The 27,434-nt window shown below is 37.1% G+C and overlaps 1 protein-coding gene across 2 annotated transcripts in view; it reads right to left on the reverse strand.

The window, feature by feature from the left end:
• TBC1D5 (TBC1 domain family member 5) overlaps window positions 1-27,434 on the reverse strand; it is a 325,080-nt gene that overhangs the window by 273,411 nt on the left and 24,235 nt on the right. The window contains exons 2-3 of one of the 2 annotated variants that reach the window (XM_075051919.1): window positions 25,015-25,076; window positions 7,020-7,164 (exon numbers count right to left, since the gene is read on the reverse strand). Coding sequence is in view for 1 of the 2 variants with exons in the window: in XM_075051907.1 (XP_074908008.1) it covers window positions 25,015-25,076 (62 nt within the window). In the remaining variant the exon portion in view is untranslated. The remainder of the gene's footprint in view (window positions 1-7,019; window positions 7,165-25,014; window positions 25,077-27,434) is intronic. The other variant, XM_075051907.1, reaches the window with a different exon arrangement.

Here is a 27,434-nt window from a genome sequence, read left to right on the forward strand (position 1 = left end):
GGCCACACCACAAGCCTAGGGAGTCTTTCCAACAGTGTCCAGGAAAGTATCAAATTCTTCCTCAAAGAAACATCCATGATGGTAACTGATGATTCATGACAGAGAAATGTTTGGATAGCATGGGTCCTGGTAACCATCTAACTGCAGTTGATACAGAGTGAAGCACAGGCCTTAACAGGTTTCTCCAAGAATTATCTTTCTCAGTGTTGAGTACATAAAAGCATTATCAAGATGAGGCACATATATAAGGCTTTTGCAACAATAAAGAACTATTTAGCTCATTTTCACAAGTAGTAATCATCCACACTTTTAATCTTCAGCATGTTTTTTTAATGAAGGTCTGCATTGCAATGTAAAGTTTTCCCAATTTAATCCATGATCTGTGACTCTTGTGGCAGAGTTATCAACTTGCATAGCTTTAGACAGAAATAGTGCAGGAAATGATTAATCTTTCCTTCCTCATTCAAATATTCAGTAAACTAAGAGTGAGCAATCGTAACCAACGGTAGTTTACTCCTTGGTATCACATTACTTGTCCCTAAGCAAGTCATGAAATGACTTGACAAAGGCCAACTACAAGCTTATTTAGCTTCAGACCAAGCAAGGGACTGGAAGCACTTAGCAGCATCTCTGAATGATCTCTTTGTCAATGAAGAGAAAAAAATATTAATTTCCACTATTCTGTGTATCTCAACAGCTCTTGACCAATGATGAACTTTCACCTACTTTAAAAGATGTGACACAAGTCCTGGTTACTGAATTAAAATGATTTGAGTTATTCTGGTAGAAAATTTCACATGATTCCCAGTAGTCCCTTGCCTGTGAAATTTCTTAAGTATCATTTCTTTTTCTGCTCCTTCTCAAGATCTACATGCAGCTGTTCTGAGACTTGATAAATGACACAAGCATAGGATTAACAGTGTATCAATACACCATTCCAACTGCCTCCTGTGGTCATGTCACCACCTTAAAGCACTTGGAGAAAACCACCTCATGGATAAACAGCTGGCTGATGTTGAACCCAGTGAAGAGACTGGATAGGGGATGGTCAAAAGAAAACAACTGAAAACTAATTTCGTAGAATTTTCTTTTTAATCAACAATTGGCCAATCTACTCCGTAGCTTAGCAACACTGTTACATTCTCTGTTGATGTTAACCTAGTATTTGGCAGCATCTGCAGAAAAAACACTTATCACCTCTTCTGTTAGCTGGAAAACTCTACTCCATTCTAGCAATGACTAAAAGTTATTAAATTATTCATATCTTCATCACCGCTCAGCTGCAGCATATTTCAAGATCAAGGCATAAAATTCTGGTTTTGAGCTCTCTTTTCTGTGCACTTGCTTGATTTCAGTTTAAACAACTACCCAAAGTTCCATGGGGAAGAAAATTCCCTATGATTAGAAAGACAAAACTCTTTCACATGAAGAACAGAACTTTCTTGGATGTTGGTCCAAGACCACAAAAAACATTCCCAGCAGGTAACAATGACCACCATCATCAATGCCAAGTCCAAAGGGCTTTTATTCCTCTTGCTAACCTACACATCAAAATGTTTTTAAGACACTTATTTAATACAAAACAAGACTCTATTTTGCTAACACTTCTTCCCTTGGAAGAGACTGATAGAACACAGCACTTACTGCACCGCTGGAGCATTGTTCAACACCACTGTCTGGAAGATAGCGTCCGACCTCAGCAGGGAGGCAAGATCCCGGTCCACCTCAGTATTATAACTGCCTGCCAACAGTTGCCATGCTCCTACCACCTTCCCTACTATTACTAGTGGAAGTTTACCCCTCTTTTTATACCATGCACTTCACACTGTCGTTCCAGAAGCAGCCAACCCTAAAAAGCTGACAATCACCTTCACATATGAATCACTTTTCGTTGGCAAATATCTTTGCTGTGCTTAATGGATACATACTTTACATGACAAAAACAAGACAGATCTAAAATCTGGTCTAATGTAGAAGAGGAGGTTTTATCTTACTTTTTTTTCTATTCAGTTCTATTTTCTTCTGTGTTCCATAGCTTGTTAGCCAAAATTGTTTTGAACAGTTGACTGCACTGTATACAGTGTATTTCTCCTACCTCTTAAGGCAGAAATATAATAAAGAACTCCAGTAAATTACATGTGTGACCTCCCATGCTTCAATCAAGGTTAGCTGTCCTTGGGATTTTTTTTCCAGATATACTCCTACCACAACTCTTAAAATAGTTTCCAATAATTAGCCTATAAGTGATGTAAGGCTTACTAACTCTATAATTTATCCCTATTTTCAACAGCAGAGAAAAAAGAATTCAATATTTGGGAATAGCTCCTAAAATTAACTTAATTGGAAAAGAAAGTGCACTACTTAAATACTTATAGAAGTGATAAACTGTCTTTAAATCAATATTTTAATCACTGTATGCAGTCTAGTTCAACAAATCAACGTATGTCTTCACCAGCAATCTGGAATTCACACTCTTCTTTTTTAAGGAAAACAGGGATAATGTTCTTTACTTTATAGTTTGCCTTTAGCACCCAAATTACCTTGACCGCATTATTCCATTCTGCAGTACGCAAAGACACATCACTAATTCTTTGTTGGAGGAAAGCTCTTCTATGTCACCCTTTTTTCTGGAAATGCATGTAAGATCATTAAAAAGCAATCCTACTGAGACAGAATCATAGAATTATTTAAGTTGGAAAAGACCTTTAAGATCATCAAGTCCAACTATAAACCTCACACTGCCAAGTCAATCACTAAACCATGTCCCTAAGTGCCACATCTACACACCTTTTAAATACCCCCAGGGATGGTGACTCCACCACTTCCCTGGGCAGCCTGTTTGAATGCTTGACAACAGTTTCAGCGAAGAAATTTTTCTTAATACTCAACCTAAACCTCCCCTGGCACAATTTGAGGCCATTTCCTCTAGTCCTATCCTTGTTACTTGGGAGACTGACACCCAACTCGCTACAACCTCCTTTCAAGTAGCTGTTGACAGCAATAAGGTCTCCCTTCAGCATCCTTTTCTCCAGGCTAAACAGCCCCAGTTCCTTCAGTTGCTCCTCATAAGACTTGTTCTCTAGACCCTTCACCAGCTTTGTTGCCCTTCTTTGGAGATGCTCCAGCACCTCAATGTCTTTCTTGTAGTGATGGGCCCAAAACTGAACACAGTATTCGAAGTGTGTCCTCACCAGTGCTGAGTACAGGGGGACAATCGCTTCCCTAGTCCTGCTGGCCATGCTATTTCTGATACAAGCCAGGATGCTATTGGCCTTCTTGGCCGCCTGGGCACACTGCCTACTGGTATTCAGCTGGCTGTCGACCAACACCCCCAGGTCCTTTTCCACAGGGCAGCTTTCCAGCCACTCCTCCCCAAGCCTGTAGCGGTGCACAGGGTTGTTGTGACCCAAGTGCAGGACCTGGCACTTAGCCTTGTTGAACCTCTTACAATTGGCTGCAGCCCATTGATCCAGCCTGGCCAGATCCCTCTGTAGAGCCTTCCTACCCTCAAGCAGATCAACACTCCTGCCCAACTTGGTGTCATCTGCAAACTCACTGAGGGTGCACTTGATCCCCTCATCCAAGTCATTGATGAAGATAGTAACCAGAACTGGCCCCAGTACTGAGCCCTGGGGAACACCACTTGTGACTGGTCGCCAACTGGCTTTAACTCCATTCACCACAACTCTTTGGGCCCAGCCATCCAGCCAGTTTTTTACCTAGCCAAGAGTACACCTGTCCAAGCCATGAGCAGCCAGTTTCTCCAGGAGAATGCTGTTGGAAATGGTGTCAAAGGCTTTACTAAAGTCCAAGCAGACAACATCTACAGCCTTTCCCCTCATCCACTAAGCAGTTCACCTTGTCATAGAAGATCAGGTTAGTCAAGCAGGACCTGCCTTTCATAAACCTATGCTGACTGGGCCCGATCACCTGGTTGTCTTGTACGTACCACGTGATGGCACTCAAGATGATCTGCTCTGTAACATTCCCTGGCACCTAGGTCAGACTGACAGGCCTGTAGTTCCCCAGATGCTCCTTCCAGCCCTTCTTGTAGATGGGTGTCACATTTGCTAACCTCCAGTCAACTGGGACCTCCCTGGTTAGCCAGGACTGCTGATAAATGATGGAAAGTGGCTTGGTGAGCACCTCCACCAGCTCCCTCAGTACCCCTGGGTGGATCCCATCTGGCCCCATAGATTTGTGTGTGTCTAAGTGGTGTAGCAGGTCACTAACCATTTCCCCTAGGATTATGGGGGCTTCATTCTGCTCCCCGTCCCTGTCTTTCAGCTCAGGGGGCTGGGTACTGAGAGAACAATTGGTCTTACAATTAAAGACTGAGGCAAAGAAGGCATTAAGTACCTCAGCCTTTTCCTCAGCCTTTGTCACTATGTTTCCTCCCACATCCAATAAAGGATGGAGATTCTCCTTAGCACTCCTTTTGTTGTGAAGGTATTTGTGGAAACATATTTTATTGTCTTTTATCGCAGTAGCCAAATTAAGTTCTAGTTGGGCTTTGGCCCTTCTAACTTTTTCCCTGCATAGCCTCACGACGTCCTCATAGTCCTCCTGAGTTGCCTGCCCCTTCTTCCAAAGGTCATAAGCTCTTCTCTTTTTCCTGAGCTCCAGCCAAAGCTCTCCGTTCAGCCAGGCCGGTCTCCGTCCCTGTCAGCTTGTCTCTCAGCACACGGGGACGGCCTGTTCCTGTGCCTTCAGGATTTCCTTCCTGAAGAATGTCCAGCCTTCCTGGACTCCTCTGCCCTTCAGGACTGCCTCCCAAGGGACTCTGTCAGCCAGGCTCCTAAACAGGCCAAAGTCTGCCCTCTGGAAGTCCGAGGTAGCAGTTCTGCTGACTTCCCTCCTTACTTCTCCAAGAATCAAAAAACCTATCATTTTGTGATCGCTGTGCCTAAGATGGTCTGCAACCACCACATCATCCACAAGTCCTTCTCTATTCACAAACAACAGGTCCAGTGGGGCACCCTCCCTAGTTGGCTCACTCACCACCTGTGTCAGAAGTTATCTTCCACACACTCCAGGAACCTGCTAGACCCCGCTGTATTGTATTTCCAGCAGATATCTGGTAAGTTGAAGTCCCCCATGAAAAAGGCCTAGCAATTGTGAGTCTTCTCCCAGTTGCTTACAGAATATTTTGTCTGCCTCTTCATCCTGGATGATGCTCAGTGGAAGTCACAATGGACTTTCATAACATGAAGAATCTTTTAAAAGGTAAAATAACTGCAGCTTTGTAACAGTGAATAATAACAGTTTCACCTACACTGTGAACTTCATTGACAGAGTATTTTGTGGAAAACTTTGTCATGAAAAGATAAAATAGTGTGAAAAGTTTCCCTTCATTTCTTCTCCTGTTTAAGGAAACTCAGATAACTGACCCTATCTTTTCTCATCCCAAAGTCAAAAAGCCAAATGCCTTATGCTAAAGACGTATAGATTTTGAAATATTTAAGGTAAATATTATTCCTTCTAAAATATATTTAAAATTAAAACCAAAATCATGGCAATCCATTTAGGGCATAAAATTATTTATAAAAATTAATTTAAATAAAAACAAAACCAAAAAGACATCAGTCTTTATGTGTTTGCTGCTGTAATCTCATACAACTGAAGAAAGGGAAAATTCAATGAAGTTAATAAGTGACATTTCCAAAACAAACAAAAGGAGCTATTTCTTCATAAAGTTAAAAGTCAACCCATGGAACTCTTTGCCACAGGACAGTAAAACTTTACAGAGGTTCAAAAAGTGATCACTTTTTTGGAGGAGAGAGAAAACCAGAGAGGAAAGAAAAAACCAAACAAAAAAAAACCAATACAGCTGAAAGTTGCTAGATAAAAAGACACCACTGATGATTCTCCTTGCCCATAATCTTTCCGATCTCTAGAAGAAAGAAGAGCATATGTGGGAAATAATGTCACAGACTTCTCAAACTTCTCCCTAAGCACCTATCTTCAGACAGGCTGGAGAAAGGAAACTAGGTTAGAAGTGTGTCTGTCCCAAGTCACTGTGGTTATCATAAGCCTCTCTGCTAAAGGTATAAAAGAAAAGACGGGTGAACAGTCTCTCAGGTGGGTGCTAAATACCATAACTGATTTTTCCAGTTTTTTTGATGGGGGGGAGTTCAATGACTTTCAAAGTTGTAAAACAACAGGAAAAGCAGGAAGACTTGGTCTCCTATTTTAAACTAAGAATAAAAAAAATTGTCTGAAGATAAAATTCACTGTTTTTTTACAGCACAGTTAACAGTTCAGTTTATTATAAGCAATATCTCATAAAAGAAATCCATTTTCATTTCAAAATGCATATTTTTCTTCTTCTCCTTTTAACATATATCCAGCATTCTTATCCTGTAAAAGAAATTACCTTAAACAAATTAAATATTGCTATCTTTGTACACTTAATATGAACTGGACATAAATAATGAATTTTAAAAGTCCTAAAAATAAATTAATTGGTTGTCCATTGTCATGCAAAACCATAAAAATTATTAATTTTGTACATGTTAAGGTCTGTAATTGCTTTTAAAAAACCACATAAAGGTACCAATTGTGTTTAGTAATAAATAAATATAAAACTACTACAGCAAAAGTATATTTACTTGAAAATCAACATTTACTATGGATACCACCTTTCTTCGGGAACGTAAGAAAGTAAAAACCCGACAATTTATATTCATGTAAGTCTAGATGTTCAAATCATGAATAAATGGCTGGTTCAAGCTGCACAAAATATTCCACTGACTTCTGTTACCATCAGATACACCATGCTTACAGAAACACTCTCTAATAGTAATACAATTATAATAATACAGATTAGCTCCTACAGTCTGTCTTTTCTATACTGTCATCAGTGGTTGCAAATAATGGACAATAATACAATAAAAAATATTTCCAGGAAACTGAGCAAAAAATCCTGCCTCTCCCCCCCACCCCCACCCCCACCCCTGCCAATTTAACAAGAACCCTTTGACAGAGCTTAGTATGTTCTTCTGGCACCTAATATCTACTTTCTGGAACTTGAACAGATGTATTCATGGAGCGTTCTTTAAGTTCACAGATCTAGAGCTGAAATTCTGCAGATCTCTCTGTACTGAAGTCATCTGGGGAAGCAAGGTGACTGTGCTTGGTATTTCCATCTGATTCTTTCCTGACCTACAGGAGAGCACAATGAAAAAAGTCTATCTGAACAAGATTTAGAACAAGAAAACAAAGCCCTTTTAATTCTGATTTTAGTCAGCATGGTCACTTCTCTGATTTGTCTTGAACTAGTTATCTGGGTCAAAATATTATCACTTCCTAAGACAAAGATTTCACTTGAAATTCCAAGCTGGGACCCACTAATGGAAAAACAGAAATAAATACAAAAAAAACCTTGAATTTTTTATCTTCCAAGGACTGGAGATGTAGATTGTATTGACCCAGAATTTTTAGAATTCAATGTTATTTGGATGGATTAGGTTAGGAAGGTAATGGAAAAGATAATGAAAACTTACTGTATAACTGTTAAGTTATAGCATTCAACATTTACTAGCAAGTCTTTCAGCACTGTGTGTAAGGTGCATCCTTTCACCAGTAACAGAGACATGAAAGAGAATCTCAACATCTTTAAGCTGACTACTTGATGCACTCTAATTTTTTAAATAAATGCAATTTTCAATTTTTGCAGTCCTTTCCCCAAGATGAGCAGAAATAGAATTTGTGAGTGCTTGCACAACCAGGAGCTCCCTCCTCCCCATCCTTCAGACAACACACAAAGTAAACTTTGAGCTCAACTTTCTAAAACTCTTTTTTCCCTTCTTTTCCGAGATGATCAATTTAGAAGTTTGCAAGTAATGCATATAGAACAGCATTACATTTTACCACTTTTTCAGTTTGGAAAGACAAATATTTTCAGGGTAGGCCTGGTTCTTTTGTCTCAGAGAAAATGGTGGTCAGACTGAAGCTAAATGAGACAATGCCTAACAACACTATTCACATCGAGGTGGCATAAAGAAACAGCTGCCTTCCACTAACCCATCCCAGTTCTTTCTTCCTTCACCATTCAGCTTACTTTCAGTCTTTCTCTACTAGCAACCTTAATCTTTCCAACGTTTTGCTCCCTCTCCTTGAAAATCACTCCGTTGCTCTTTCTAAATCTTCTCTCCAGTCCTCCAACTACTTTTCTCTGCCTTAATCTATTTATTAAAGTGTTGCATGCTGAGGATTAACAGGGCCTCTGTACATATAACTGTAATTTTAAACACAGACTTTCTGAATAAAAGCAGTAGAAAAGTTTAACAAGTGACATTCAAGTTGGTCTCCTCTGTAACTTCAGCACTAGCTCTGACACAATCCTCAAAACCAGAGAATGAATACTAGTTTTCATACCTTAGAAACAGCTGCTATTCAGAAAGATGAAAGCAAGCCAGCCTTTCAAGGGTACAGCTACACTCCCAGAGACATGTCACCCCCCATCCTGTTCCTCAGTGGTTCAATCTACCATACCTGAACTTACATTATGTCAATAAAATTCTACATATATCATCGATTTTATCTATTTCATGCATGCAATGAAAAAGCAGCTTAAAAAATGGGGGAAGGGGTGACTGAGAAAAGTAATTCTTTTTCCAACCTGAGGAAACTTTAGACAAATTTGCCTTTGATAATCGACTGAACAAGCTGCACTGCAAGCATCAAGGGATGGTGCAGGGATATCTAGCAGGTGCTGCAGTTTATCACAAAACCGTCTAAAATAATTGGAAGTGACAACCAGCACTACCACAAATGATTTATTAGTCTTTCACTCAGCTTTTCAGCTTCCTCAGGGCCAGAATAAATAATTTACCAACTCTGTATCTTCCAATCATTAATTCTTCCCTGTGCATCCAAACTACATTTAACTCTGCTGGGTTCAGTGGAATTAAAAACACAATATGAAGACTTTTTCCCCCCCAAGTATAGCATTATCTGACTTTATCTAAAAGTAAAATTGTCAATCAAAATTTGTATCGGTGATAGAAGGATTAGAGCTAGCAACCAACACTGACTTACAAAATATCTGCAAAATAAAATGAAAGTTAAACTGAAGAGATATCAACAATGAAATGCTCCCAGGGGGTCAGGCGTGTTCTCAAGATATAAAGTACTGATAGTGTCTGAAGATATTGATTAGCATTGTTTTTCTGATCCATAAACTAACATTACTTACAGACAAACATCTTACATGTCCCACATGGCAAATGCAGGATGAAAACACTGAACAGGAAACATTCAGGAAATAAATGAAAAAGGAGATGTGGGCAAAATGGAAGGATTAAACATGAACAGAATGGTTTTGTAAAAAGGCAATTTTTTTGAGGAAATACATTAAAGATACAAGATTTACTAATGCCCTTGTGTTCATATCACAAAAAGAAATTAAAAAAAAGAGTATTATACAAGGCAGAATTATAAACTAGGAGTATAAAATGGCATAAAACCAAAGTACACTTTCAAATTTAAAACAGAATATATAAGGTACCATATTCCTATTAATTATGTAGAGAAAACACAGAGAAAACAAAAATCACACCCTAAATCCATTTTTGATGTAAGCTAGTCTTGTCTCATTAAATCAGCATCTATGATTAAAACCAAGATCATTTTTGGTACATAATGTATTGCATTGTTAGAGCAGCATCTGTTTGTTGCACAGCAACACATTTTTCAGCTTTAAGAAACTGTACTCATAGAGAAGAAACAATCCAGACTTTGAAGATATAAAAATATTTTTACTTCCAAAAGCATTTTGTACTAAAGGGGTTAATAACATTAATGTGCTAATATTTTGCATTCCAAGAAGAGGCTTCAAGCTGTTGGAAACATACAGAAGAAGAATTTCATGGTACTAACAGCTTTCTTTCAGTCCTATGGGACTGAGACAACTCAAACTTTAAGTGCTTAGCAGAAAAGCTCTGTAAAGCTATGAAGGGTAATCAATAGGGCTTTCACCAAATAATACAGTCTGAAATGAAATAAATTGGCCATAACAAAAATGCCTTACCCTTTTTCTCATCATTAATCTCAATATAGAGAAAAGTACAGTAGGACCTACAAGTCCAAAATAGCCAACATACAAATACATTTTCACACTACTTCTAACAATACAAAAAATTTTCACAAATACAGGAAATTTCATATTATTAATTTGAAAGCAATTTCTTATCTTATGTATTTCTCAAACATCAATTTAAACACAGATCATCATCTGCTGCAACCAGCCAAGCACATGCTGAACTCAATCTCCCAAAATTTTCAAGAGAATGACACTGTTATAAGGGCTGAGTATTTTATCACTATGACAAGGGATGTTCTAAAACATTCCCAAATCTGAAAAAATGCAATATTGTAAATAAAACAAAACTTAGAGAAACTAAATCACAAGCAAGGTATTGATATCTATGCTTTCTTCTGCTGCTGGGCCAAAAAGCCTTCAAAGAACTTAGGTCTTAGGAGACAGAGGGAACATACTTCGGGAAGCCTACAAAAGATAAAAATACACTTGATCCCAGCATCAGATCACTGAGCCAAAAGTCATTTGCCCTGAAATCAGTTATTTAGATTCATAAGAGAGTATTTACTGTGGTCAAATTTTAAAAAATAACAAAGTATGTTGCCTGTTGCTCATACGACCCAGATATGGGTCCTATAAACAAAGAGATCCAGGAGGCTGTTTTGTCATTTAACTTTTGGTGCTAACTTATTATGGCATCTTTCTTGAACAAGTGCATGGACTTTTTTACTTGGAGAAAAATGGATTTGGACACCAATTCCCTTAATAAGAGTCCTGAATGAAAGTATACAATGAAGTTTTATTGCTGTACAGGTTTCCTTATAGGTTCAAAAAAAACCCCAAACCCACCACAAAAAACTGTGTGTCCAGACTTCACTTCTTGGGTTTGTTCGTACTCTTATGCAAAAGCGTTCCAAAGTGACAGCTGGTCACAGAAAATAACGGGCCAATATACAGGTTGAAACAATTTTGGTAAGAAAACAGCATTCAATAGTTCATCTTTTTCTGATTAAAATGCAATTATAGCTATTGATACAATCAGAAACTTCCCAAATGACCTCTCTCACATAAAAATGATTTAGTAATGTTTTGAGTACTCTCTTCAAAGGTTAAATAAAAGAAGTGACTGAGATTAAAAAATGGGGGTCAGAAGTATCAAGCCCGAGGACAGTAAATCAGCCTTAATTTACCCAACTAGAAAGTTGCACTGAAATCTTCATTGCCTCTGTAAGAATACAAAGAAGTGTATCAGAAATTCTCATACATAGTTCTCAGCGTATAAGAAACTAACCGCATTTCTTCATGTTCCTATCAGTTCTGGGTCTATCTTGGTCAATAATGTCTGCTTATAAGAAATGTCCCTAAGGGAGTACTGGGTAAATTTATAATTGTATTTCTCCCAAAAGAACCATGTTGGCAAATATCAGTTTTGACAAAACATCCTCACCTAAGGTATAAGTTCGCAGATCTTCTCACTCTCAGTCACTCTCAGTGCGATTTTTCACCTCCATCAATCTAGTTCCCTTTCCTCACATTTTTTCATCACAGCTATTTGTACATTCTAACAAAACCTTGAGATGGGGAAGAAGAAAGGAAAATTCTGTTTTATCTGCATTTACCATTCAGCAAATCTGTCATCTCCACTTTATGAAAAGGAAGTGAGGCAGAGGAGGGCCACTGAGTGCATGTGGCAGTGAATTAGGAACTGAACTTGTCATCTCCTGATGACACTTGAGAGGTATACAAATCAACAGTGCATTCATTATTACCATTTTGGCAGACAGCGTAAGTTCAACCTCCAAGATTCTCCAGAGCTGCGTTTTACCCTGAGCTACCAAAGACCTTTTTTTTGTCCACCACCACCAAAAAATATCAACTAGAGCTAACTACAAGGTATGCAAGGTAAGCCAAAGTTAAGAATCCTGCTAGGTACATTTCTGAACAGGAACCTTAAACAAGAAATTTTCAATAGACTACAACAAATGAGAGAGACTTTTATTTAGCAAAATGCTCCTAAGTTCTTTTCCTTCCAAAAGCAGTGCTTGCAAATAATTTTAAGCAAAACTACCCACTATAAAACAATATCTGTAAAAATCCATGCAAGCTATTAAGAATCAGATAACTTCTTGACCTAATTCAAACCAAAGTCTGAACTGTCACTAGATGCTGAATTGACCTCTGAGTCACCTGAATTAATCTTCATAAAGGCTTCAAACCACCTGAAGACTCTGGAGAAAAGGAAAAAAACAAACAAAAAAAACCCCCAAAACCAAACCCCAAAACCGAGCACCTCACTTTCAGATTTCATCAATAAAAGTCAACCTTATCCAACTTAGGAATATTTGAAAAAAAAATTGTAAAAATAGCCCATTTTCCCCCTCCTCTTGAAGGAAGCTTTTGATTGTTTGATTTTATTTTTAGTTTTAACATGCAAGCCACTCAGCTAGTCAGCCCAGTCAAGCCAGCCAACATGTAAAGGTCTGATTTTGAAGAAAAAAAAATATATTTCATTATCACAGCTCAAACACGAACGCAGACATTCAGGTCTATCCTGTTGTAAAGTCTTCTTTTCTTTCTACATATAAGGATCATCCTCAAAGACTGAAATGGATGAAATAAATTGAGATAAGATAGGAAGTGACATTACATAAGGGAGTAAAGGAGGTTTATTATTTAGTAGTAGAAGCACGCCTCATGCCCTTATTTTGGGGGATGTATAGGCCATCCCTGAAATAGCCATTTTGAGTACATACCAACAACAGCACATGCTATGATCTTTTCAGTATTCTGCACAAAAAAGTGTTATGCAAACCACTTCATTTTGCTATTTCATGCAACAAATAAAAGGCATAATAAGTGTGCAGTGAAAAATCATGCTCTGTGTAAAGAAATGCCCAGACTTACGGAGTAACACACTCTTGTAATCAGCATAACAAAGGCAGCATGAGAGAAAGCAACTCAACTTCTAATCACGTTTTAGCTAACAGGTTGGTAGACACAACCATATGGAACAAGAAACGTCTCTTGTACTGAATGAATGGAATGCATTTCAGCTGTGTCTTTGCTGTTCTTAAATTATTAAGATTATGGGCACACTATCTACTTGAGAACAATGTAAGAAAGCTAGAACATTGTAACTTCCAAAGCTCAAATACCTTCAAACACAAGGTCTCTAGCATGCTCCAACAGATAAATCACTAAACTTCAGTTGTAGTTCTGACAACAATATATTTTTAAAATATAATTGAAGGTGAAAGACTGAAAAAGACTGAATATCAGAAAATACTCAGTGACAAAAATTGAACCTAGCATCATAGGACTTTTGGCAATTCTTCCATTCAACCCTTCCTCCTCCAGCCTTTCACATATTTAATCATCTGTTAGTAGAAATTTTTGTGGAATTGGTTGTCAAAAAGAAATAGTGAGGATGATCATGTTTTCACAGAAGCATTGTTAATAATGCATCAGGAAATGAAAAATATTTAGTTGCAATTTTCTAAGCTTTTTAGAAAAATATTCACTAATCTCTTGCTTCATATACAATACCTGGGTAAAAATAAGATCTCTACCCCAAATCCCTTCTATCTTATCAGGCCAATGATCAATTCCTAATATCAGACAAGAAAGTAATTTTTTTTTCTAACCTATTCTGTATATTCTACACCTTCTCCCTTTTTAAAAAGAACTGTTTCTTTTTACCTTTAACAACTTAATCTATGAGTTGAACAATCACTTGGGTAACACTCCGTATGACTCCCCTCACATTTGCAGGCCCTGGCCCTCAAGGTGGACTTTAACCATGCCAGCACCTGCTTGAGGAACAACACAGCATGGAACAAGCAACCCAGGTTTTCTGGAGTGCATTGACAACAACTTCATGATACAAAAGTTGAGATGGAGGCTTTCTGCTGGACCTCATACTTACAAACAAGAACTCACCAGGGATATTAAAAGCTGAAAGAAACATTAGCTGCAGCGACTATGAGATGGTGGAATTCAGCATCCTGAGAGGAGGGAAAAAAGCAAAAAGTGGGATCATAACCCCGGACTTCAGTAGAGGAGACTCTGACCTATTCAGGGATTGGCTCAGAAGCATCCCATGGCAGATAGCTGTGGAGAGAAGGGTCCAGGAAAGCTGGTTGACTGTCAAGGATGTCCTTCTCCAAGCTTAAGAATGGTTCATCCCAAAAAGCAGGAAAACAAACAAACATGGTAGAAGACCTGAATGGATGAACAAGGAGCAGCTGGCAGAACTCAACACAAAAAGAAAGCATACAGGAGATGGAAGCAGGAACAGGTAACCTGAGAGAAATATAGACATCATCCAAATAAGCAGGGATGGGGTTAGGAAAGCCAAAGACCAGCTGGAGTTGAATGTGGCAAGGGATTTGAAGGGCATCAGGTACATCAGCAGCGAAAGCAAGACTAGGGAACATGTGGGCATACTGCTGAATGGGAACTTGGTGACAAAAGACAAATAGGAAGCCAAGACCCTCAATGCTTTCTTTGCCTCTGTCTTTACTGGTGAGACAAGCCTTCAGCAATCCCAGGTCCATGAAACCAGCGTGAAAGTCCAGGGCACAGTAGACTGATCCAGGTGGAGCAGGATCAAGTTTGGGAATATTTAAACAAGCTGGATGTACACAAGTCCATAGGCTTGAAGGGACAGACTCACAAGTGCTGAGGGAGATAGCTAATCTCATTGCAAGGTCATTCACAGCAATCTTGAAAAAGGCATGGAGATCATGGCAGGGTCCTAGGGACTTGAGCAAACCAAATGCCACTCCTCTCTTGAAGGAGAGCAAGAAGGAGGATCCACAGAACTACAGGCTCATCATCCTCACATCAATCACCAAAAAGAATCACCCCATGTGCCACACTACAGACTGGGAGTCAAGCGCCTGGAACTCAGCTTTGAAGAAAAGGACCCGGGCATCCAAGTGGACACCAAGTTGAACATTGAGCCAGCAATGTGTCCTCACAGCAAAAAAGGCCAAGACCATTAGGAAGAGTATTACCAGCAAGTCGAGGGATGTGATTATCCCCCTTTAAACAGCACTGGTGATAATGCTTCTGGGGTACTGTATGCAGTCCTGGGCTCCCCAGTACAAGAGAGACACAGACTTATTCAAGCGCGTCCAGCAGAGGGCCTGAAAGATGATTAAGGGTTTGAAGCATATGAAATATGAGCAGATGCTGAGAGAGCTGGGATTGTTTAGCCTTGAGAAGAGAAGGCTCAGGGTATTTCATCAATTTCTAGACATTTCTGATGGAAGGGAGTACAGAAGATGGAGCCTGACTCTTCTCAGTGGTATCCAGTGAACAGATAAAAGTCAATGGATACAAGAAATCCCATTTAAAAATAATAAAAACTTCTTTTACCATGAGGATAATCAAAGACTGGAACAGGTTGTCCAGAGCAGTTGTTGAGTCTCTACCTTTGCAGATATTCAAAACCCAACCAATGTCCTGAAGAACCTGTTCTAGCTGACCCTGCTTTGAGCTGAGGAGTTGGACTAGATGATCTCAAAAGGTGCCTTCTGATGTCAACTACTCTGAGATTCTGTAATTTGATTTATGGGAAACCATAAATGTTTTTGCTCAAGTTATTTGTATTCAACAGATGTTTATAGATCATTAGTGTTAATTATATAGAAATCAGCAATTGGACCTTAAATAGCTTGTTAATGCAGGTCTTCCCAAATCACTATATTAACTTTATTTCTTCAAGTATTTGTCACATGCATTATTTTCCTGTTGATTCTTTTCTTAAGACTCTGAAAGTATCATGTGAACAAAACAATGTACTTGATAGCATGATCTCCATGAAATAACCACACAAAAATATTTCTTTAAAATCAAAATATATACACACACATTGACATGTATCTTAAATTTAACTAGGGCACGAGTTTTGAACACAGAGGATTTGGACATTCATTCATATTTGTACCAGAAGAGTACAAGAACTGGAGAGAAATCTTCTGTAGAAAAAAATTTTGGCAAATGTGGAGAACCAAAGACGTACAAGACAGATGAACTAATGGAGGTCTATATGAGAAAAATTACAAGATAAAATTTGACACAGAATGTCAACTAAGCCTTATAAATTACGCATAAATTTTTACCTTAGACAACTTTGGAACACTGAAGAAACAATGCATCAGAGGGAATTTACTTAAGAAAAGCCCTACCATATTGAGCCAAAGGGCTCATTTCTTTCAGATAATACAGGGTTTTTTCTGCATTAATTTTTCTGGTGTCTTAAGAGTTCTTAAAATGATGTTGTACTTCCTGAAGAAGATCAACAAAAGTCAAAATGAGTAAATCAGAGTTAAAAGTAACCAAACATGTCATAATTTGCACTCCTGCTGTTGCAAAATACAGCGAGATAAACTTCAGAGACAGTAAACGATTATTACCCCGTGCGGTTTATGTACCTGGCAGCAGTATCTTTTAACACCATACCTAGGCACTGGCTCAGAGTACTGCTTCATGACTGCCTCCTAACCTCTTCAACTGTCTTTTATTATCCCCTCCTTGAACTAGCACTAGCATTAATGTAATCAGATCAGAAAATTAATAAAGACTAAAACTAACATAGCAAAAGAATGCATGGATGCACAAGCAGCAGCCTGCATAAAACTGGTGAGAACACATGGCTAGGGAAGGGGGCTTAGCAAGGCTACCTTCTTCAATTTCTGAAGTGATTCTCCCAATTGATCATCCTTAAAATGCTTCAATTTATATTGTAGAGCAGTATTTATTCAAATAATAATTAGACTAGTTGTCCTAGAACAAAGATGACTGAAAAAACACTTCATGTTGATCTAGAAAGGGTAAAATGTTCATATTATGCATATCATTTGCATTTTCAGCTAGGGCAAATTCTAGTCGCTCAGTAGTAGCCAGAGTATTTTTTTTTTTTTTAATCACTTGCTCACATAAACTGTTTTGGAGTTGCCAAAGGAATTTTTAAGACTGCAAATTGAAAGGAAGGTGCACAATCTCTCCTATAATACAGTCACTATAAACTGTGCAAAGAATCAAGAACCTCTGCCTCACTTCAATATTTGAATGTCTTATAGAAAGAAAAAGAAAAAAAAAGAAAAAAAAGACTTTTGGTTTTACCTAAAAAAAAAAATAGCCTTTCTAAAAGATTCTCCATAATTTCCATTAGTAATGAATGTGAAAGTTGAGCTGTATCTCCCCCCAAATGGCAAACTTACACTTTACTGTTTTGCATTTAACTATTTAGCAATATTGCCTTCCTGAGGTCAGCTTAATCCTATAATTAATAGGTTTATATCATTAATAGCTTTTTATTCTCATTTAGAGCATTTTGCCACGTAGTTTTTTCATACTGTTAGTTCCCAGAGCAAAATATCTTCCTTTTTGTTTCTGAATGTTTCTGAACTCTGTCCTGTCCCAAGCCACCACCAACAGAACAGCTTCACCTTGATTCTCAACAAATCAAATGAATGCAATTAACTCAGTTCAAGATCAGGATTCTTTGTCCATAAGAACCGCAGGCAAGACTGGGCTTTCCTTTGGAAAGTGAATCTAATTTGCCCTTTTTCTGTAGTGCTGACATATGCCTTAAAGCAAGACAACCAGAACAGTCCTATGGCCAACATTACCCAGTAATTTTAAAAATCATTACTTTAAATTTACAGAAAGAGTAAGTCAGAAAAGAAAGAGGGAAGTGATCTTTCAAAAACAGCTGTAGCATGTAAAAGAAATTAGCATGAGTGACTGCAGGGAAAATATCAGCAATAGGCTTTGAAGAAATCTGGCTTAGGTCACTGAAAAGAAAACAGAGGCAGATGCTACGCTGCCTAGCCCAGGTCACTGCAGGGAGAACAACAGCTGGTTATCCGAGTCTTGCCTGGGACACGGAGTTGGTGCTTGATTCTACTGAGCCATTTTTTAATACATCCTTGATGATTTTAGTATGCGAGAAAAGCTGAAAACTAATAGATTTTTTTTTGTGGGTGAAACTATGACAAATTAAACCATTTATTTAGTAACAATACTTGGTTTTATTCTATGTGTAGTTGTACACACAAGAAAAAGAGTACAAATGTTGACTGGCTATGTAGATCTACATCTGAAATAGAATTAAGAGTTTCTGAAGTGCTCTACCGAGTTATCAATATTTTAACAGCTTTTAAAAGCTGTTATATAGTAGTGCAGATAGTTTCAGGACCAGAGGGTCTACACATTCATTCCATATTAACTGTGGTATATTTTAAGACATTTTATTTTCACATTCATATCGGGGTCAGAAGAGAGAATGTCCTCTGATCATTGTATCCACGATCACCTTTAGCTGAAAGTTAAAGAACTCCTTTTTATAACCCACTAACCAATGTTCGAATTGACTTAAGAGAGTTGTTGTTCATCCATCCAAGGATTTCATTAAAACCTCTACCATCGTAATTTCTGGATTATGTTACAGAAAACTGAACTCACATTATGGACCCTGGTAAGCAGAAGAGAGTTTTTAAAGTGAATTTTTCCATGATTGCCCAGCTCCCCATTTCATGACTCACGCATTCCTTCCAATCATATTATTCATCACTCCTTTTCATGAAGGCAAGAAATTATAAATGATTACCATCTTGATTTGTCTGAGCACAGAAAAAAATATCTTTAGAATCAATGGACAACTCTACTCAATAGATCAGCTACTTATTCAAAATATGTTTCACTGAAAATGCAGAATATGCCTTCAGATGTGCTCATAGTTTTACTAATTGTTCTAAGATGTATTGCACGCACATGCATACAATAAAGTCTTTCTCTAAGAAAGAGTCTTAAGAGTAGTACTGTAGATTTTAGGTGATTAAAGAGAAACAAAAGATTTTTTTTCGGGTTATATATACTTCTCACTCCCCAGCTATTTTTACATTCACTCCCAGGTAGTGCAGGCATTTATTAAGAACAAGTAGGCAGAGCAAGGCAAACAGAACTCTTTATATGAATAAAATGAAAGTGAATGAAAGTGTTAAGAAAATTATCTTTTGAACCAATTAAAGAAGATATAGCTTAGAAATACCATGGAGAGGAGTTGCATAGAACAGAAACAAAACCCGTTCTGTATAGAAACAGAAAAAAAAAGTAAATTTATCTAGTCAAATAATTGCACCAATTTCATTTGTTGACTCCAGCTTAGAAGAAATTCCAAAGAAAAGCTTATACATCAAGTGTCTAGATTACTCATACAGACCCAACTATATCTATCGCAAAGAAATTACTTCTTGTTTACCTGAATCCACAAATCGTATGAATTTCATGTTAAAGTTTACTGTACAAAAGTTAAGTTTTGCAGTATTAATCTAAAACCTCCAAACTTTTTTTATCAAATGTTAGAATTGACATAAATGTGATAAAGTGGGACAATCCCAGATGCTTAGGGTCTTTGAAAACTCTGGTCAACTGAAACATGACAGATACACTAACATACACATACAAACAGGAGAAACTAAAAAAGGGAAAATAACAAAGTTCTTTGCATTTCATATTTTTGCTGTTTTTGCAAACACTATAAGGGATGTTTTTAATGTTTGTTGATCCTCACAATAGAGTAAGGAATATTAAATCCAGCTATAACCATATGTCAAATGCAAGAGCCTAGGATAAAGAAAATAGTCTAAAATTAGTGTTTACTATATATAATGCTGTAAGAGAATATATTCATCAACTTCAGTGCCACTATCAGCTTGTCGTAAGTTACGCTCAAATGTTTACAAGATCAGAATTTCAGCTCAAAGGAAAAACATGTTTCAGTAGAGACAAGTCACCACACTAGGCACAGCCTTCTTCACTGAACTTCTTGCATCTTCACTGTATCGCTGACAAGATGCTAGAGGCTCTTTCTGGTAGGCATGAAGAAGTATGCACGAACAAGACTAAGCTATTGTGACTACCACTTCGCTATTAAGTTGCATCTGAGGTAGATAGGTATTGCTAGTATAAATAAACTGGCAAAGTGCTCCTGATGTAGACTTGACCTAACTCATTAAAACAGAGAAGGAGAATCATCAAAAACTTTTTGGATTTGAGGTAGATAAACTCAGTGAGCTACATTTATGAGGTTGCTAGTCATCTTCTTTTAGGTGCTACTCATTTTCTGTAGCTAACACGGATTAAAAAAACCCATAAAATATTGCTTAAAGTTTACATAATACTTGCAACCATTACTGAAATGTAACTAGTTACTGTAATTCTCATGAGGATAATTTTTTCACTGCTTGCAAAATAGGAGGCACTTCCTCCCAGGAAAGGTCATCATGGTATGTGGACAGTTTATGTCAGGTGACCTTATGAAAACCATATAGAAGAAATAAGAAGGGGAGATACTGTAAAACTAAAAAATATTAGATTGCAGTTTACACCATGAACATCTAAGAACCCATGTTTTGCATAAAAATATAAACTAATTAAAATAGTGCAAATAGAACAGAAAAGCTACATGTGTGTAGCTTGTAATAAAGCTGCTTACTGTTAAAAGGTTTTCATAGAACAGGCTGTTGGGGTTCAATATTCAAGTTAAAATTCACAACTTACTATGTGAATGTTTAACCATGCAGCTATAATATCTTCTAATGTTCTTTCACATAAAAAAGTAACATCTCTCATACACTGAAAGGTATGTATATGAATGTACAAATATGTTGTTGTAAGGAGGCTGATATTTTAATAATATAATGGGATGATTCAACTCTGCTATTGCTTTCAGATGTCCAACACAAAAGACCCTGTGCTTCTCAATAACCCACTGTTGCTCCCAACATTATGCCCGTAAGTTCCTGTCATCATACCATTGCTTCCCACGGTTAAACTCTTTCCTCTCAAATTTACATCTTTGTCCAGCTTCTGTCCCCCTGTGGGATCCTTAGGGCAAGTTGAGAACAACTGCTTACTACTTGACAATGCTATAGAGTGTAATCCCGGACCTAGAGTGGTAATATCTTGCTGGCTATACCTTTTTCCTCTTGTAGACATCTTCTTTCTAGGCAGCGCTGCAAAGATTTTTCTGTGAAACATACAGAATTTCTACTAGCTTGAGGTTTTTTTCTTTTGTTTTTTTTTAGCTGAGGTGTTACTACGATCCATGCTTTACGTGAACTTATATTTTAAATAATGTTTGCATCATTTCTTTTTAAAACACCATGCTTTCATCACTGTCAGCTCTGATCAATCCTACAGCCTTTAACAGAGACTTCCAAAATGCATTGCAAAGCAGCTTCCCTACAATGTGAAACAGAACTTGACTATTCGTTTTACAAAACCAAAATATGTGTTTGGTTACAAATACTGGAGTATTTCTCTAGTATTTCATTCAAAGGACTTTTTTTAATACTTGTAAAGTTTGCTTTGAGAGAGTGCTGATCCCTATTCTGTGAAGCAAGCTAGCATCATTAGGATGACAAAATCAAGTCTTATTGTGGCAAGAAGAAACATCATTTAGTGTCAACAACACACTGCTATTGATTTGAACTCCTCCTTGCCTCATGGGTGAAATAACAAGCTCCTACACACAGACTCTCTAAGCATACCAATAGAGGAGAGAGGCAAGAAAAATACTAAAAATGGCTGTATTAAAGATACAACAGGAAATATATGACTCATGAGATGTAAATTCTTTTATCTGTATGGAATAAATTGAAGAAGAGCTTAATATGGCTTCTGCAATTTCTATGGAGTTAGATTAGAACAGAAATACACCTACCAATAATACACCAGATTTAGGCTTCCCAACCACCATCTCCTAACTGTTCAGTATCCCCTGTGAAACAAGCCAGCTTCATTTTCATTATCTAATATGTGACTATTCACGTTTTTAAAATGACACCTTATTTTAGCATCCTGGTTGGCCATTTCAGTGTAAGATGGGGAACTGATTGAGCATACAGCGTAAATTATCCCTTCACATTACTGGCAGGATCTCTCTAAAACAGAGCTAAGAAACAGTCTGTCAACATGGATAGGTTCGCTCTTTTTCTATTTCTGAACAACGGACTAAAATTTTCAGAAAAAAACCTGTAACTTTCTTCTTAAAAGATACAAAAAAGAATAAAACCATAGTCAGTTATGCAACATCAATATAAATACCACTTTGCACATTGATAGTTCTTTTTCCAGAACCTAAAGCTATGCCTTTAAGCAAATTTGCAAACCAAAAAAAAATGTAGCAAGATAAAATACTACTTATGTTGTCTAACTGCACCCAAAATTTAGGCTAATTTCAAACACTTCTGTAGCATCAAAGTTAGCATGCTAGAATTCCACAGTTCATCTCTTAAAACGTGAATGAAGTAATATACAAGGCATAAAATATTATTTCAAGATAACTTCCTTTTAAAAATACTGAAGTGTAGGGAACAAAGCTATTTTCATACCACATCCGAAAATGGATGAGGTGTGAAAGAAATCTCTTGTTTAATGTGACCTTTGGCTGTACTTTCACTTGTCATCATTATGAAGTAGCTACTTTCAGTGCCAACACATAAGCTGCATTATATTACCCTATAACAGTAGTAGCACGTCTTTCAGGAAGTGTTTCATACTCTGAGAAACTGGTGGCAGAATGCATTGACAGCACTTACCTTTGTAACTGCTTATAATAGCTCTTATTCAACAATAAGACCTCATTTACACAAGGAAATAAGAGTGACTGTACTAAATTTCATAGAGCATGTCGCATAAACTAGTCTATGTTGAGGAACTCCCCTGGAGTTCTCAGCTTCAGTGAAAACATTCAAATAAGGAGAAATGTAAATTCCAGATTGGAACTCTGCCCCAAATAATAATATTCAGAGCTTTGTTACTGTGCATAGACCAAAAATACTGCATTGTTAAGATCTGCAACATACTTGACTTTTCTTAATGTATGTAATTAAGAAAATATTTCTGGAAAGCAAATGAATTTGAAATTCAAGTAAGATTAATAGAACAAATACGACAAATTTACGTTTTATACAATGGTAGCAAGCTGCAGAATAAAAATCAGTAGCTGTCATTGTCTAAAGCTGTTCATCTAACACCGTAGAGAGAAAAACCATTGATACATACTGTACACACATTTTTATCCATGTATATAAATCAAAGGAAACAGCTTCCTTTAAGGCAAGCATATGAAGATACTAAAGCAAGATACAAATTAAATATTCATACATTCAATATTTCAAAATAAGGAATTTGGATATACACATGCATAATTTAAGTTCTATAGTGAAACCTGTCTACAGAGGCCATTTCTACTGTATTTCAACAGCACTGAAACTTGAAACGTACAATGCAGCCTTTCCATGCTGTGTTAAAACTTTAAAGTATATAGTAATTCATTTCAAGCACTAAACATAGAATAAAGGCCACGTTATGCACACTGCACTTTTGCAGAGGAACTGCTGCTGTGCCCTATTCATTATAGCTCTGAAACAGGGCTGTCAGTCCCAGTGCTCTCCTGCAAGGTGGCTTCCGACTGCCCAACAAGTTACTCATTGGGAACTGAAGTCAAATAAGCAACTTCAGGTAAGAGGCTCATCAGTCCTGAAAAACCCGTCAGTCAGAATTGATTCTGAGTCACATTCTGATCCCAGGCATGCGTTTTAAATTCCAGCTCTACAGAATTTAAGCCTAAAATTGGCCCCTTACACTGCTTTTATACATTCACTCAAGCCTTTTGGAGTAAAAGATGAGATTTCAGACCTTTTTAATTAGCAAAAGAAAGCAACACGAAAACAGGCTTCACAACAGTACGTGGTACATGAGGAATGATTCTTTGTGAACACAGAACCTGAGAGTAGTTTACATACAACAACACAGATATGTTAAATTTTTTGAGCTTATAAATTCCTACACATGCAAAAAACACTGTGGGGGGAAAAAAACCCCTACTACCCACCTTCCCCCCTTGACATGTATCTTCTCCCACATGTGTCTAAAGATACCACCATTCCTCCCCATATATTTAAAACCTTGCCACTAAAAAGGAACTCTCCATATGAGTTAAGGTGAATGTATTATTTTCTTATTAGAAGCTAAATGTATTAGTTCAAATATCAAGAGTCTCACTTAAAAATATCCATTTTATTGGGACAAAAATATCTCAAGTTGACTTTAAGAATAATAAAATAGTACTTATGAAGGGGAAAATAGAACTACTGTGCTTCTATGTGTTTTAAAGTAAACATTTATCTTTGCTCCTTAAAGGTCACTCATTTGATCTTGACACGTCTATGAAATAATAGAAGCAAAAGCTAAATAAGTAGAAAAGTGATATTAAGCAATATAAAGCTAAACAAAATTAGTATCTACATGGTAAATTACTTCATTGAAAACCATCTATGGATTCTGCAAAGAATATACTTTTGCCTTAGAGCTAGTACTTTAATTTTCAAGAACCAAGAAAAAAAAAAAAAATCAAAACTAGTCAGTAACAATGCAGCGTCGAAAAGCAATAAACTCAAAATTAAGTTATAAATAATTTAAAGCATGTCATGAAGATGTATTAATAATTCATCAGATAAATAATTTACTAAATAATCAAATAAATAAATAATGAAATACATAAATAAATCAGCAAATAAATAATTCTGCAAAATAACCTAAACAATAAGTCACTAAAACAAATGACAAACCTACAAAACTACAATGATTTTCTAAATTCTGATAGTTTTAAATAAACAAATGTATATAAACTAGATCAATCTTTGGTGGATAGAGAAATATTTTTCACTGCTATTGGTAAATTCCTGATTACACTGCACAAGGATACAATTTTAGATTTTACAAGTGTGCAGTTTTTCCCTTGTAAATTATTAACATGATTGCTACAATACATCCTGCTCTGTATTTTACACGTAATCCCTTTATGTAGCTCATTTTTTGCCCCCCAAAATGGAAATCTCCTTACAACATTCTTAATTCACATATTTCTTTTTTTTCCTGGGTGCAGTACTTACAATACTGCAATAGCCTTCTTGGTGGTTCTCCTCCTGTCTTCTGCAAACCTTCAGAAGTTTTGCTGCAGGGGGAAAACAAGTAGAATAACCTTAATTATTACAGATGGTATCTCATTCATTAGCGGATGACAACATTTTATTTGAAAGCACAAGAAAAGCTGTTTTATAATTCTACAAAGCAACTTAATGTGAAACAACCATTACAGTTTGCAGACTACCGAAAGTTTTTAGAAGTCTTTGGTGGAACGAGTTCAAGCAGACTGAGGCCTGTTTCTTGTATTTAAGCTGACACACAATCTGTGCAAACTGGCACTAATTCAGATGTAAAGACAAACCACGAGAAGGACAAAATACTTGGCTGACATCTAATGTTATCCTTGATTTTGGAAGTTCATAGTCCTTGAAAGAATACAGTGAGATCATTTAATATCCACTATCTAAGTACATTCACAATTTAATTAGAACACTGCACTCCAATGCCAACAATGGTACCACAAAGGTCAAAATCCACTCATCTCCTGAATCAATTTTCATTCTCCATTTATTTTAATGAATAATATTGACAACCACCATAGTTTTCTTCAAAGTGGTATTCCGTAACTATAGCAGTTAAAGAAATGTGCCATAAGTGTAATCGTGTTATCAATTTTTTTCCATACTGTCAAAAAGGTTTATTTGCTTTCTTCCGTAACACACATTACACAAAACAGTGAGAGACAGTTGCACAAACCGTGCTACTGACATCATCTCTGTACAGGACTGTAAAAGTGAATGAATACATCAAACTTGAGGTTATATATTGTTTATATGCACAGGTTTTTTGCTACTTGGTTCAAAGGAAATCAGTATGCAGTGTTGTTTCTGCTGGTAAGATCTCAAATGGTTGATGGTGTTGCTGTATTTCAGCATTTAAAAGCATAAAGGATAATTTACTCTTAAAACTACTTGGGCACATTATATTTAACAAGTCTCAAATTCTCTTTAGGGATTATAATAAGGAAACACTTTGCTTAATCATAAATTTTATATTTATCTTGGCTAAACACCCTCCTTTGGATAGACTGCCATGTTTTGTCAACAAAAATCAACACAGTGGAAATGAAGTACTTGTTCTGTTGTGTGGTCATTCAAAAGGGTATGTAGAAGTAATGTAAATGTGCACCAGCGCTGCTGATAATTTCACGCTCTCATACACTCATTTCAATTTGCTTTAAAAAGGACTATTCCTCCTGGCTAAATACAGTCATCATGAAAAAGTATACCTCCCCTTTGAGCTAATAACACTGCAAGCCCCAAAACACAAGAGTACAAAAAACTTCTATATTTTAAGGAATCTGAAGCACTTTCTTCTCACAATATAGGATTCTGAAGTGGGACAAATGAGACTGGTTTTATTGCTAAGGTATTCTCTTTTAGTGCCCAGATTTCTGTTTGAGAATGGCAATTCATCCATTCCCACACCACATCTGTGAATCCCATCCACTCCCGAAACAAATCATATACATCCTAAATCCTTCTTTTTTAAAGTAACGGATCCTTGTAAAAGCAGTATATACCTTAACACATTAGAAGATTTTGGGGATTACTGGGACATAGAATGGCTCAGGAATGATCCTGAGGTTCTGGAATCAGACTGTCTCTAGGAAGTACCACTTAGACATAGATCATCTTCCTTCATCTGCAGCTTGGCAGCCTCTGGTAGCAAAGTGATTTTTCACCAGACAGTTACAGTACAGCTAAAACTGTAATTACAGTCACCAATGTCTTAAAAAGACTTTTTTCTTCCTTCTAAAATTTACTTAGTTTTTTTATTAGTTTCATGTTTAATTTGGGCTTCTAATCTATGATTACAGAACTGACCTCCTCACACAACTATTTCTAAGTTAGAGGGTCATAATTCCCCGCTCAAATAGACACGTAAATCATTTAAAGAAGGGACACAAAACCAGTGACCTGGGATACAGCCACCTTTCCCTCTCTTGCAATCAAATGCAAAGTCCACCCTACATAAGAGGTAAAGGACAGAAACTGAATTTGATTCCATTCCTCTGTTCTGCCAGCTGGTCCTTTTCCCCCGCAACCCTCAAACACAGTACAGGTGCCTTAACAGATGATGAAAAAGATTGGTCAATAGAAGACTAAAGCAAAAGGCAGTGCCATTCAGGTATACTTCATTGAGGAACAATACCAGAAATCAAGTAATTGCGTGCATTCTGTACTCTGCCCAGACTGAGAAGATGAGTGCTGCAGTAAAGAGGCCACCTTGCTGGTACTCATGTTAATTTGGGTGATAATGCAAGGAACTGGATTGTATCACATACCCAAGAACAAATGTCAAATACTTACAATGGCAAAATTATAAATAAGGCTCACAGTAAAAAGCACCGAGCAACAAGATCTTCTTTTCTCCACCTTTTGAT

The sequence above is a fragment of the Buteo buteo genome, chromosome 2 (genome assembly GCF_964188355.1).
Source record: "Buteo buteo chromosome 2, bButBut1.hap1.1, whole genome shotgun sequence".
NCBI lineage: Eukaryota > Metazoa > Chordata > Aves > Accipitriformes > Accipitridae > Buteo > Buteo buteo.